This window comes from Elephas maximus, chromosome 18 (assembly GCF_024166365.1).
Source record: "Elephas maximus indicus isolate mEleMax1 chromosome 18, mEleMax1 primary haplotype, whole genome shotgun sequence".
Lineage (NCBI taxonomy): Eukaryota > Metazoa > Chordata > Mammalia > Proboscidea > Elephantidae > Elephas > Elephas maximus.
In genome coordinates, this window is record NC_064836.1 from 13,656,678 (window position 1) to 13,669,056 (window position 12,379).

Sequence of the window (12,379 nt, forward strand, 5' to 3'; positions counted from 1 at the left end):
GAGATTAAAATGAACAAAATCTGAAAAATTGCTCCAAAGGTCCTTACCTTATTATAGTTCAGCTTTCTAGACCCTCAATCTCATTAGACCATTAGGGTATCCTTCCCAGGAGTTAAGCAGCCCACTTTTCATAAATTAGTTTCCTCATCTTTCCCTGGTGAGATTAAGTAGTCTGCCAGGGGTAAAAGAATTCAAATTGCTCACGTGTTAATACATACCTTCCCCCTCTACCCCAGAGTGTTCCCCATTCTATGTGTAGAATGATTTCTCTTTAAATTCCCTGATGCCAAACCTGCTACTGAAATGTATTAGCTAAAGCATTACAGGTCCTGCTTAATGAATCCTCCATGTGAGCAGAGGTAGATCTATTTATCCTATTTATTATACCTCCTGTTATAAATCCCCGTACCATGCTGCCTTTGTATTTTACAGCCATAAATGACCGACACAAACTTCCGCCTCCCTGGTACAATCCTGGAAGAAAAAGACTCGTCTGTTTTGTATTGATCACAAAGCATTCAACTAAGTCCATAAAGAAAGAATTCTAATTTTAGATGTAGGAAGACTCCAATTAGCTAACATTTGTGGCAAAATCAGTTAAGTGAAGAAATATCAAAATATCTTTTGACACATAAAAGAAAATTAAGTTTCTCAGCTCAAAAAGGTACCCTGGGCATCACGTCTGTTCTTTAGAATGTACCAAGAATGCCCTTGTCCGTATCTATATTAGGTATTTTTATAAATAAAATGTACTTTTATGAGAAAAACGAGGATATTTCCTTTTTTATTCAAAAAAGGTACAGAGGAGGTGCAAAAGATGACTCCAAATGAGAATATGTGAGACCACCAAATTCCCAAATCTGTGTGTCAACATTTCTGAGGTCAGCAACTAAATACTTAAGCTTTCTATTGAAGTAGAAAAGAAAAACAGCACAATTTCTATACCAGGATGGGCACAGCAATAAATCTGCCTTGATGAGAAGATGGTTATTTTCATACACCTTCCTGGGGAGAGACAGCTTTTTTGTTCCCAAAATGGTTAACAACAAAAAAAAGCATAACCTCGGACTATGAATTCTATATGAACTAAACATTATCTAAACTAAATGTTAAATTATGTCCTTCCTTCCAGTTCAGAAATACACTTTTAATAACCTTTCTTCATTAGCTGGAGGATCCAAATGCTTAAGAAAGCTGTTATTGCTTAGTGCATTAACAGGCTTGCCATAACCCAAATGTCTCCATCTTCAGAGTAAGTTTGTTTTTTCTGATGACACCGTCACAGGTATTCAGTATTATAATGGGAGAACACCACGATTCATATAATGTAGTTACCATGAATACTTGCTGCCATTGATTCTGACTCATAGTGACCCTATAGGACAGAGAAGACCTGCCCCATAGGGTTTCCAAGGGACACCTGGCGGATTCGAACTGCTGACCTTTTAGTTAACAGCTCAGCTCTTACCCACGAATAGTAATACTTAGGAGAAACACTATGCTAAGCTACCACATGAATTCTACTGCTTCTGTGAATACTCTTTATTTAACTGTTTTCTTCACAGAAGTGGACAGGTGAGGTCAACTTTAGAATCAAATCACTAAGACAGGAATAGATAAAAATGCAGAAACCAACACTCATTGGTAGTTACCATGAATTGGTGGGGTGGAGAGAGGGGGAAGCACTCTCGAGATAGTAGATACTTTTTATTTTTGGTAACGGGAAAGGTAGCATCGAATGTGGGTGATGTGCATACACCCTGACCAAAGTAAATGATGTCACTAAGAAGTACGTAAGAGAAAAGGACATTTCTGGTAAAGGAGATGACAAATACAATTTTGCAGCAACACCAATGACCAAAACTATGGTTTTTGTTACACAAATATGTGTATAGGCTATCAGCATGACTATGTGGGCACATACGTATGCACAGAGAGATCCATCTTTAGGCATAGACACATGTAAGTCTGTGTGTGCATGCATGTATATCCACACATATAACAAACCACACAGGGGACACAGGTACGGATCCCTCTTAAACCCAAAACCAAACCCATTGCCGTCAATTCCGACTCATACCGGCCCTATAGGAGAGAGTAGAACTGCCCCATAGGGTTTCCAAGGGGTGCCTGGTGGATTTGACCTTTTGGTTAGCAGCTGTAGCTCTTAACCACGGCACCACCAGGGTTTCCAGTTAAACAACCAAACACCTTGTGAGATTGGTTTTGTGGGTTTGAAGGCTTAGGACCATAGATTTATGGCTCAACTCAATTACTTGGCATAATATAATTCATAAAGTATATGCTGTACATCCCATTGTAGTGAGTAGTGTCTGGGGTCTTAAAAGCTTGCGAGCGGCCATCTAAGATACAGCTATCGGTCTCTATGCACCTGGAACAAAAGAGGAAGAAGGACACCTGACTCAGGGGAGAAAGCAGTCTATAGGACTGATAGTCTACAGGACTCACTGCCTCATCTACCCTAAGTCCAGAACTAGGTCGTGCCCAATGACCACTTTTCACCATTCTGATTAGGCCACAATAGATAGATCCTGATAGAACAGGAGAAAAATGTGGAAAAGAACTCAAATTCTTAAAAAGTCCAAATTTATGTGACTGGCTGAGACTGGATGACTCCCCAAGACTGAGATCCTCTTTAAACCTTAAACTGAAATTATCCCTTGAGGTCACCTTTTAGCTAAATAACAGATTGGCTCATAAAATAATGAATGTCACCTGTGAGTAATGAATAAGCTCCTTTAAAAAATCATCTAGATGAGATCAAATGGTCAAAATTTACTCAAAAGCAAAGATGAGAAGGGGGCAGGGCAACAAGAGTACTGGAAATGGTACAAACAGAACGGGAGGAATGAGAATGATGACACATTATATAATTAATACCACTGAATAACTTGTGTAGGAACTGTTCAATGAAAGCCTAACTTGCTGTATAAAATATCATCTTTAACACAACAGGTCTTTCATATTCTAAGAACCAAATTCTATTACTAAACTGTGGTTTGCAATCATATTCATTCTTATTATCACTCCTCTCTGTCAGATGAGGTGCAATGTGCATGTCATATAACCTTTTTAAACCACAGAAATCCTTCCAGCACCTCCAAAGTTTCTAGGGCTTCTACAAAAATACGTGATTTAATTCTGAAAATCCTGCTCAAAACCAAGGTGAAATACTATGAAATATACAATGTTGAACCAAAATATCATGTAACATTTAATAATTGCAAATATATTTATTACAATTTACAGATTAGTTAACAGTTTTATACACAAATAGAATTTTAGCTATAAAATCCCAACAAACTGGTTACATTTAAATCATTAGATCTGTAGAAGCCAATTTAGAAGTTTTCTAGTCCCCTAACTTCACCTTCCTTAAATTATAAAAAAATAAAATCTGATAGTTTTGATTTCAAGTTAAAGAGGCGCCGTTATCACATTTCAACAGTCAGAAATAGAAATGTTACCTGTCTGTACAAAGTCATTCACATGCTACATTGACACTTAAAGCACCATTATAAGACTTTAAATGTGTAAAATATTCAACTAAAACCTCCAAGGATTTTATTTCTAAGACTGTGGGGATCTAACTGTTCTAACTAGGATTGGGATGAAACAATTCCTTTTTGTTTTTCCTTCAGTCCAACTTAAAAGTGGTCCCTTCTGTCCTGCTCATCACTGTCTGTCCATTTCTTTTAGAGGAGGGGAGTATATGGGAGAGTTCTTAAGCAAGCTTTTACTCTAGCTTTTTGGTAGTGAGGTTGGAATGCCAAAGGAACAATTTTCCAAAATCCAATCAATGTAAAGATGCCCTGTTATTTTCAAATACACAAGGGTGCTAGATTTCAGAAACACGAAACACAACCTAAGTCTTTGAAATAAAACAGGATGCTTTCGGTCTAGTTTTGGAAAAATGCCCTTACATTTTGAAAAAGCTTTTTTCAAGACAAATGATGCCTGCTTTCCAAGTGACACAGCTGGTGCCTGAAATGAGCCTGTTTCCATGGTATCACACCAGACTCTGGAAATGCATTCCCTCCCTAGCGTTACTAGACGTGGAGGTGCACTGGACAAGAATACGGGCTCTGCAAAAACCGGACCAATTTTTGTGGCGTTGCACTCGCAGTGTGTGTGCAAGAATGTATGTGTTAACACTGGAGGCTGTTCTTAGAGCAAACCAGAGAGGAATAAAGTAGTGGCCAGGTAGATTATAAACTGAGGTAGTAACCCTGTAAGCTCTTCTGATGAAAAATTCATTCCCATACTAAAACAAGTTCAAAATTAAGAGGGCATCTATTCTACTCACGTCTTCCATTATCTGTGACAGGAGGTACATGGAGTAAAATAGACTAGTAATGAGTTGGTTAATATTCCCGCAACCAATCAGATGCACACCATGTGGACTTAACTAAATAAACCAAGCACAACCAGTCACTACAAAAAGTTTGATTCAAAAGTAAACTTTGGGCTAAAGATATTTAGACTTTCTAGTTGTTAAATCTATAGGTCTACCCCTTCTTGAGAGAAGTTGGGCCTTGCTATTACTTCTCCCATTAAAATCATGGGACACAGGAAACCTGGACAGTGACTAAGACTGTATTTTACATTTCAAAATGGAAAATTCAGAACTGCCCATTTCCAAGTCTAGTGTCACCGTGACAGGTTTTAAAAGTGACAGTGCTGAGGCATAAGATTAGTTAACACTGATTTTTTGTTAAGGATATACAACAAAACCAAATTGCTCTGAGACATCCCTACCTTCTTCCTAAGAAAACTCTAGGTTTTTAAGTTTAAAAAATAAATGCCTATGATGCAATTATTACTTTCTAGAGTCTTTTACAACAACTTGTACCTGTTGAAAGATAAAAAGAACCACACTCAACTGGGAACTACAATAACATATACAGAAGTTCCTCCATAGAGCAGTTTGCACAGAAATTAAATATATTGGAAGTTACATTTGGCAGAAAGATGCTGCATTCCCAAAATAGTAGAGAGGACTGCCCATGGAGGTTTTGTGACAGTCCCTGGAAATAACTTAGGTGGAACAGAAACTAAAAATAAAAAGCCACCATACATTTTCAACTAGTCATTAACAAAAAAATACAGGACACAAGATGATATACTTTAAGTAGGTAACATATACAAGATATTTTCTTAGCCTTAGGCAAGCCAAATAACTGAAATAAAATATACAGAGAAAACACAAAAGCCTATTAATTTCAAAATGTCATGAAGAGAAAGAAAGAGCCCCAAGCTTTTAGACAGGTATAAAACAAAACAAAAAAAAAACCAAACCCACTGCCGTTGAGTCGATTTCGACTCATAGCGACCCTATAGGACAGAGCAGAACTGCCCCATAGAGTTTCCAAGGAGCGCCTGGTGGATTTGAGCTGCCGACCTCTTGGTCAGCAGCTGTGACACTTAACCACTACGCCACCAGGGTTTCCTTAGACAGGTATACATAATTTAAATTAGAATTGAAAAAAGACTTTGAACCCTATAAATATTGTTTCCCAAGAAAATAAGTTTTGAAAGTGCAAAATTACAACGTAAAAGGTCCCCTTTCCAGCTCAACAAGCAATCTGCATTCAAAAACACATACAATTAAATCATAAAAGAAATGTCTTAAAAAAAAAGGGAAGGATTAGAAATAATCACACTATCTCATCCTTCAATCCTGGATATTTCTGAGTGGGATGCGTTGCAAAGAATATTAAACTAGGTCACTGGATCCAAGCTGCATTTCCTTTAAAAAAAGAATTTTCAAAGGACAGCTGCCAATTTTTGTTTTTTTAAAGAAACCTCTCAAGTAAGAGGTAGTGCCTGCTAGGGCTAGAGGCTGTCAGATCACCTTAACATTGCTTGTTAAGTCCTCTGAAGCATGTTTCTTGGAGTCTATTAAACATTCTTTCTCTGTGCTCAAATGTCAAGCAATACCCAATAGCATCTTCGGTTTCTTGGATTCGTTTCTGGAACCTGCATCCGTCACGTGCGAATTCTTCCCAGGGTCCTTTGCGATCCTCATCTCCACTTATATAATACTCAGTAACTTCTTCGAGAAAGGTCACCTATAAAGACAAAGACTAATAACTCTCTAGGATCTTACAATTAGCACTGAGGTCAATAACCCTTTATGCTACTAGTTCTTTCAGAATATCACATATTTACAGAAATAACTTAGTTCCAACCATAAAAGCAGCAGGAAAAAAAAAAAAAAGAAAGAAAGAAAAAGCTCTGCCTGGACGAGCAAATGCCACCTGAGATTCTTTCATTTACACACATACAGATTTACGTGTGTGTTGTATATGCACGTGTATGTTGTGTATATAAACATACCTTCCCCCTTGACTTCTGATGTTAATAAAATGAATCCAGATGGAGAACTGCAATTTTCCTCTTACTAATCCTTGCTTTTTTAATCCTTAAGAAAATACAGTTGTAATACTCTTCCCTCAAAAATGATCAAAGTTTCCAAAGAAACAGTTCCAGGAAATCCCCACTATATCCCAGGAAGTTAGCGCTTTTATTTCAGCACACAGGCTTTAGCAACGTTCTCACTTCTATTTCTCCTTTAAAAAAAAATTTACTCCAGGCTTTCCAATTTTTGGATTATAAACACATATTTCTATTTTGGTATTATTAATTTTGTAATCAGAATATAGAAGAGAAAGTTACCTGGTAAACAAAGCGCAGCAAAATAAAAGCCTGTAGTTGAGATACAAACTCTGTATTTCCACTCAATGTGGCACAGTGCTTAAGAGCTATGCTGCTAACCAAACGGTAAGCAGTTCGAATCCACCCGCAGCTGCTTGGAAACCCTATGGGGCAATTGCACTCTGTCCTATAGGGTCGCTATGAGTCAGAATCGGCTCAATGGCAACGGGGATTTTGTACTTACAGGAAATTGTGAGTCCTTTTCAACTCCTATTTAACTTCTAATACAGAAGATTCTAAGATACCAAACTACAGAAGTAAATACTCGCTTTAAAGTATGTTCAAGAGTTACATCAGCCAATCCCACTGTGGCCTACTACTTTCATTCCTTTTACATCAGGCCTGGGAATGCCCCTGAGGACAATTAGTAGGTATGTAACACCTTACTAAATATTGCATTCTAGTCATTACTCATTCACTGGGTCACTAAGATTAATAATAACAAACACTATATAGTAATAACAAACACTTATACAGTGTCTGTTGCTGTTGTTAGCTTCCATGGAGTCACCCTATAGGACCCTACAGTGTTCACCATATGCCAAAGCACTTTGCAATTTTTATCTCATTTAATCCTCACAGCAACCCTAAGAGGTCTGTACTGTTATCATCCCCACAGTACAGATAAGGAAAGAGAGGCAAGAGAGGCTAACTGACCTACCCAAGGTCACACAGCTTCTAAGTGGTATAATCAGGATTCCAACACTGAGCCTTGCTCCATAATGTGCACTGTTATGCCATGACACAAAGCATTTTGAAACTACACCTGAAAGCTTTGTTCCAAGAATCAGGCACTACCAAAGAATGGCAAGTAGCCAAAGGCTGTCACATAATTTCACCATATTTTAGACATCCTCTTTACAAGTTTTGTTTCTAGTTCATTGTCTCATGTCTACTTACTCATCTCATTTTACTCAATGAATAAGCTAAAACGAGACGCAAGACTCCTGAGTCCCTGAACAATGAGAGCTACCATATAAAGGCAAGGAATTGAATTCCGACTTTTACTTCCTCATCTCATGTAAACCTTGGACTAACTCACAGAGTAGTGCCGTAACTGTTTCCATAGGCAGGGAAGTGAATCAAAGCCATGAGAGGTCACGTAACTTCCCAGGTCAGCTGTCTCTCTCCTGGCAGAGAACACAGGCTCCAGATGCCAAGTGCACACTCCACTGCCCCACTGTTTCTTACCTATCTATTCTACACAGGTTTTGTCGGGGGCCCTACAAGGGCAGAGAAAAGCTCTTTTATCATCACATTTACTTCAGAGTGAACTAAATTTTAATTTTTAACATGTCTGTTCTGCTTCTATGATAAGGTATACGATTATCACCATTTAGAAACATGTTATATTCCTGGAAGAGCTGGAACCAATACGTGTACTGTACTGTACACGTGAGACTCCCTGATGCTGCTGAATCTGAGGTCGGTAACGACTGACCCACCCTTTCGCCTTCCAAATAAACATTTAGGCAGATAAAGAAACTTCCCCCTGTACAATAAAAAAAAATTAAAAAAAAACCCTTGTGCATTTTGGGGGATTTTTTTTTTCAATTAATAACTTTAGTTGATTTAAGAGTAAAGGAAAAAAAAAAGCAATTCAAAAAATTCCCCAAATAAGGTTAATCTGATAATATGCTATAAAAGCAAAATGCTCCATGACGTTTTAAGACTAGCCTGGGAACAGGAAGCAACTACTCAAGATAAAACAAGTAACCGTTATTGTTTACATATAATTTTCAACTTGCAGTTGGCCAATAATAACTAACCAGTGACTGCTAACCCAAAGTTTGACACTTCAAAACCACCAGCAGCTCTGCAGGAGAAAGACGTGGTGGTCTGCTCCCGCAGGGATTTCCAGCCTCGGAAACCCTATGGGTCACTATGAGTCGGAATCAACTGGATGGCAGTGGGTTTGGTTTTTGATGGTTTTCATGGTTTTTGGTAACTAGTACTGCATTAAGGCAGGATCATTCCCTGTATTGTTTTTGACTGTCAATCAAACCATGTAAATGTCAAAAAAGTTTTTACACTGAAACTAATCTTTTCTTTCCTGGCAAACAACCGAATAAATTTGATCTGGTGCCATCAGCACTTGGTGTTCTGGTGGACAAGAATGAAGACACTGACACAAAGGAAAGATGAGTCCAAAGGCACCAAAACTACCAAGGCCTCCATCAGACCGATTCCGGCACAACTAGATGGTGCCCGGCTACCACCACCGACTGCTCTGACAGATCACAACAGACGGTCCCTCTGACAGATCACAAGAGGGTCCCGGCCAGAGCTGGAGAAAATACAGAACAAAATTCTCACTCAAAAAAAGACCAGACTTACCTGTCTGACAGAGACTGGGGAAACCCCAAGAGAATGGCTCCCAGACACTGTTTTTTTAAACTCAGTACTGAGGTCAGTCCTGAGGTTTACCCTTTGGCCAGATTAGACAGGCCCATAAAACAAACAATAATACACACAGCTCAACCACATATACAAGACTAAATGGGCACACCAGCCCAGGGGCAAGGACCAGAAGGCAGGAGGGGACAGGAAACCCGCAGGAATGGAAATGAGGAACCCGATGTCGAGAAGGGGAAAGTGCTGACGCGTCATGGGGTTCGCAATCAATGTCACAAAACAAAATGTGTATTAATGTTTAATGAGAAAACTAATTTGCTCTGTAAACCTTCATCTAAAGTACAAAAAAAAAAAAATGAGGACACTGTTATCATGTAAGTAAAATATTAAGCGTTTGCCAATGGCATATCACATGATAACCATTTAAAAACTCTAAATGATAGGACCGTCCCAATCTCTAGAAAAATTGTGTATATTTCCGTTCCCTGAAAAAGCATGAAAAGTTGAAACCTGCAGGGAAACTCCCAACCCATTTAGAGATCTTCCCCAAAAAGATGCACTACTATGCCTCCAAAAAAGTCATGCTGCTGTGTTTAACCACATCCACCACGAGAACAAATCACCACGCATGTTAAGAAAATAAACGAACCTTTTTTCTTTTGATATGCCTGTGTCTTTCCCCAGAGAGAAACTGGTAGTGGACCAAGTCTGGACAGTCACTTCTTTGGCTCCCTAACGGCTGCACTTTACAAGAAAGGAAGGTGTGACACTCAGAAATGGCTACAAAGGACTCAGATGGTCTCTCTGAGTCACGATGGCCTTTCCAATTTTTCCCTGATGTTTGGAAGGGAGCCTTAAAATTCAAAAGGTTGTAGGGGTCATCAGAGTTACAGAAAGAGTTCCACAGTCTGAGACTCTCAGCCTCATCTGCGCTAGATTCCCAGTCATCTTCCTCTCCAGAACTCTGGTCAGGAGACTCAGGAAGGCTTCTAGTCTGGGGAGAATTCTCTAGATCAGATCCGTCGGACAAATCGTTCTCTGAATCAGAGGGGTTTCCAGGACCAATTCTGGCAGCAGTCTGAATGGTTGCTGTAAAGTTCTGGGGATTGTAAGGGTCTACACTGTAGAAAGAGTTCCAAAGGTGAAGCCCTTCAGAGTCTTGCTCAAGGTCTGACTCTGAAAGTGAGCTATCACTGTCAAAACCATCATCCTCTGCTTCGTCATTCCAATCCTCACCTTCGGAATCAGAACTTGACTCCAGGTCACTGGACCCACCTCCCAAAATGTAATCTATCAGTTTGTTGCTACAGGCTGGTCTGGCAGACATGGGCTGGTCATCTTCTAGGGTTGAGTTGTCAACCCCACAAACCTGGTCCTCTCCAGGCTCTTCAACCACAGATATCTCACAAGATGGGCAGCTTCCCAAAGGGTCCTGTTTTTCCAGAGCATGGAGAGCCTCTTCAGTCAGCAATTCTATGTTTTCCTCAGTGACTTCCTGGGAGGTTCCAGGTATGGCTTCCGCAGGTGAAACAAACTGTGCTGGGTTCTCTCTGCAGTGTTGCAGATCAATCCGAAGAAGGCTGTGCTCCTCCTCCAGGCTGTGGTAGCCATGATCTTGGTCAGGGGTGGGTAACGTCTGCCCTTTGCCAGCCTGCTGCAGGAATTCCAGACGTTTCATGCGAAGATGGTGGATTTCGGGCAGGCCTTCTGTAGAAAGAGGTGGGCATTCTTGCCACGAGGCTTTAGTGACCTCTGCATTCAGTGGCTTGGGGTGACAATGGTCATCAGTCAGGCAGCTGCTCTCTGGAGTCCAAATCTGGCAATCCACCAGCTGGCCACTTCCCACGCTGTTCTGATAACTGAGCTCTAGGCGAGGAAGGCAGTCCAGGTAGGAGGCGTTCAGCAAACAGGAGACTAAATTGAAGTTGCCTAAGCGCTGAATGTTGAGAGGCCCTGAGGGCGAAGAGCCAAGTTCCCGGTTCAAGAGCTGGGCTTGAAGGCTACTCGGCAACAGCTCCACTCTCCACAGCTGCTGCTCTAAGAGGAAAGCGGGTGCCGCAGGGTCCAATGCGCGCCCTTTGGCTGTAAGTGCCAATTCTAGATCTGGGGACGAGCACTGCCAATGGATCCCCTCCTCTAGCCAATCAAGGGGGCTGGCAGCCGCCGAGTCGTCCGAGAGGTCGAGCCGCAGCGAACTCACAGATTTCTGGGCGATGGGCGCGACAGGTTCGTCCCGTCCCCTCAGGGCTCTCAGGGCGCTGTAGCCTCCAGCAAACTCCAGCCATCTGGTGGGACTCAGCCCACCGAAAAGCTGGCTCCAAATCAGCAGCTTCTGAAACAAGCTGGGGAGCGGCGCAAAGAGCTGGGAAAGCAGTTTCATCCAGTAGCTGGTCCGAGCCTGGGGCGGGGGAGAGGAAGCCAGTTTGGGGTCCCCGGAGCTTTCCGGAGCGACGGGTGTGGGGAACTTGGAAGAGCCTGGCCGCGATGGCCAAGGGAAGAGGAAGGGCAGCCGGAACCGGGCGCCCGCCCGTCTCCGCGACCTGTCTGCTCCCGGCTCCATCTCCTTTTTCCTGGCAATGTCTCAGGCACTCGGACCTCGGCGGCCGGAGGGCGGACGCGATTCGGAAGAGGCCTAAACAGTCTTGGCCTTACCAAGCAGCGGAGTCGGTGCTCCAGGCCGGTCCCCGGGCCAGGAGAGGAGCCACAGAGCAAAGCGGCTTCGGCAGCAGGCGGCGGATCGCGGCCCGGAACTGCAGGAACAGGACGCGGCAGCTGAGGCGAGAGCCATCCCGGCGAGGAAGGGGGTGTCCTAGTTCGCTCGAGGCCTGGCCACCATAGATGGGAACGCTCCTCCGGCGGCGACCTTCCAAGAGAGAAGGACCGTTAAAAAGCCCCTCCGCAGCACGACACCGGAAGGACGGGGTAGGCAGGCGAACGCGGGTGGAAGCCCAGTCCAAAATGGCCGCAGGGCCAGCGCCGGGGCAGGACACCCCGAGGCAACCGGATGAGACGCAGCACGGCCGGGGCGCCTACGCCGCCAGCCCGGCGCAGCCGAACGTCCCTCGCAGAGCACCGGGGGGCGGGCCTTAGCGCGCACTTCCGTGTGGCCGCTGATTGGTCTCGCCCATTTCCCTGTCGGCTTCCTTACTCTCGGCGGACGCCGCTCGCACGCGGAAGGTTGCATCAGCCGGGCTGTGCCCTACGCGTGCGCACTTGTTTCCTTGTGGTCTCCTAGGAGATCGCCAGGTTGCCCTCTGGGCTAAAGGGACGGGCTCCGGGAGGTGGA

The 12,379-nt window shown here is 42.7% G+C and overlaps 1 protein-coding gene across 5 annotated transcripts in view; it reads right to left on the reverse strand.

Moving 5' to 3' along the window:
- PPP1R15B (protein phosphatase 1 regulatory subunit 15B) overlaps nucleotides 1–12,172 on the reverse strand; it is a 29,228-nt gene extending 17,056 nt beyond the window's left edge. The window contains exons 1-3 of one of the 5 annotated variants that reach the window (XR_007513863.1): nucleotides 9,743–12,172; nucleotides 5,962–6,092; nucleotides 48–172 (exon numbers count right to left, since the gene is read on the reverse strand). Coding sequence is in view for 3 of the 5 variants with exons in the window: in XM_049858340.1 (XP_049714297.1) it covers nucleotides 5,877–6,092; nucleotides 9,743–11,653 (2,127 nt within the window). In the remaining 2 variants the exon portion in view is untranslated. The other 4 variants (XR_007513862.1, XM_049858338.1, XM_049858340.1 and 1 more) reach the window with 4 other exon arrangements.
- Nucleotides 12,173–12,379: the final 207 nt, after the last annotated feature.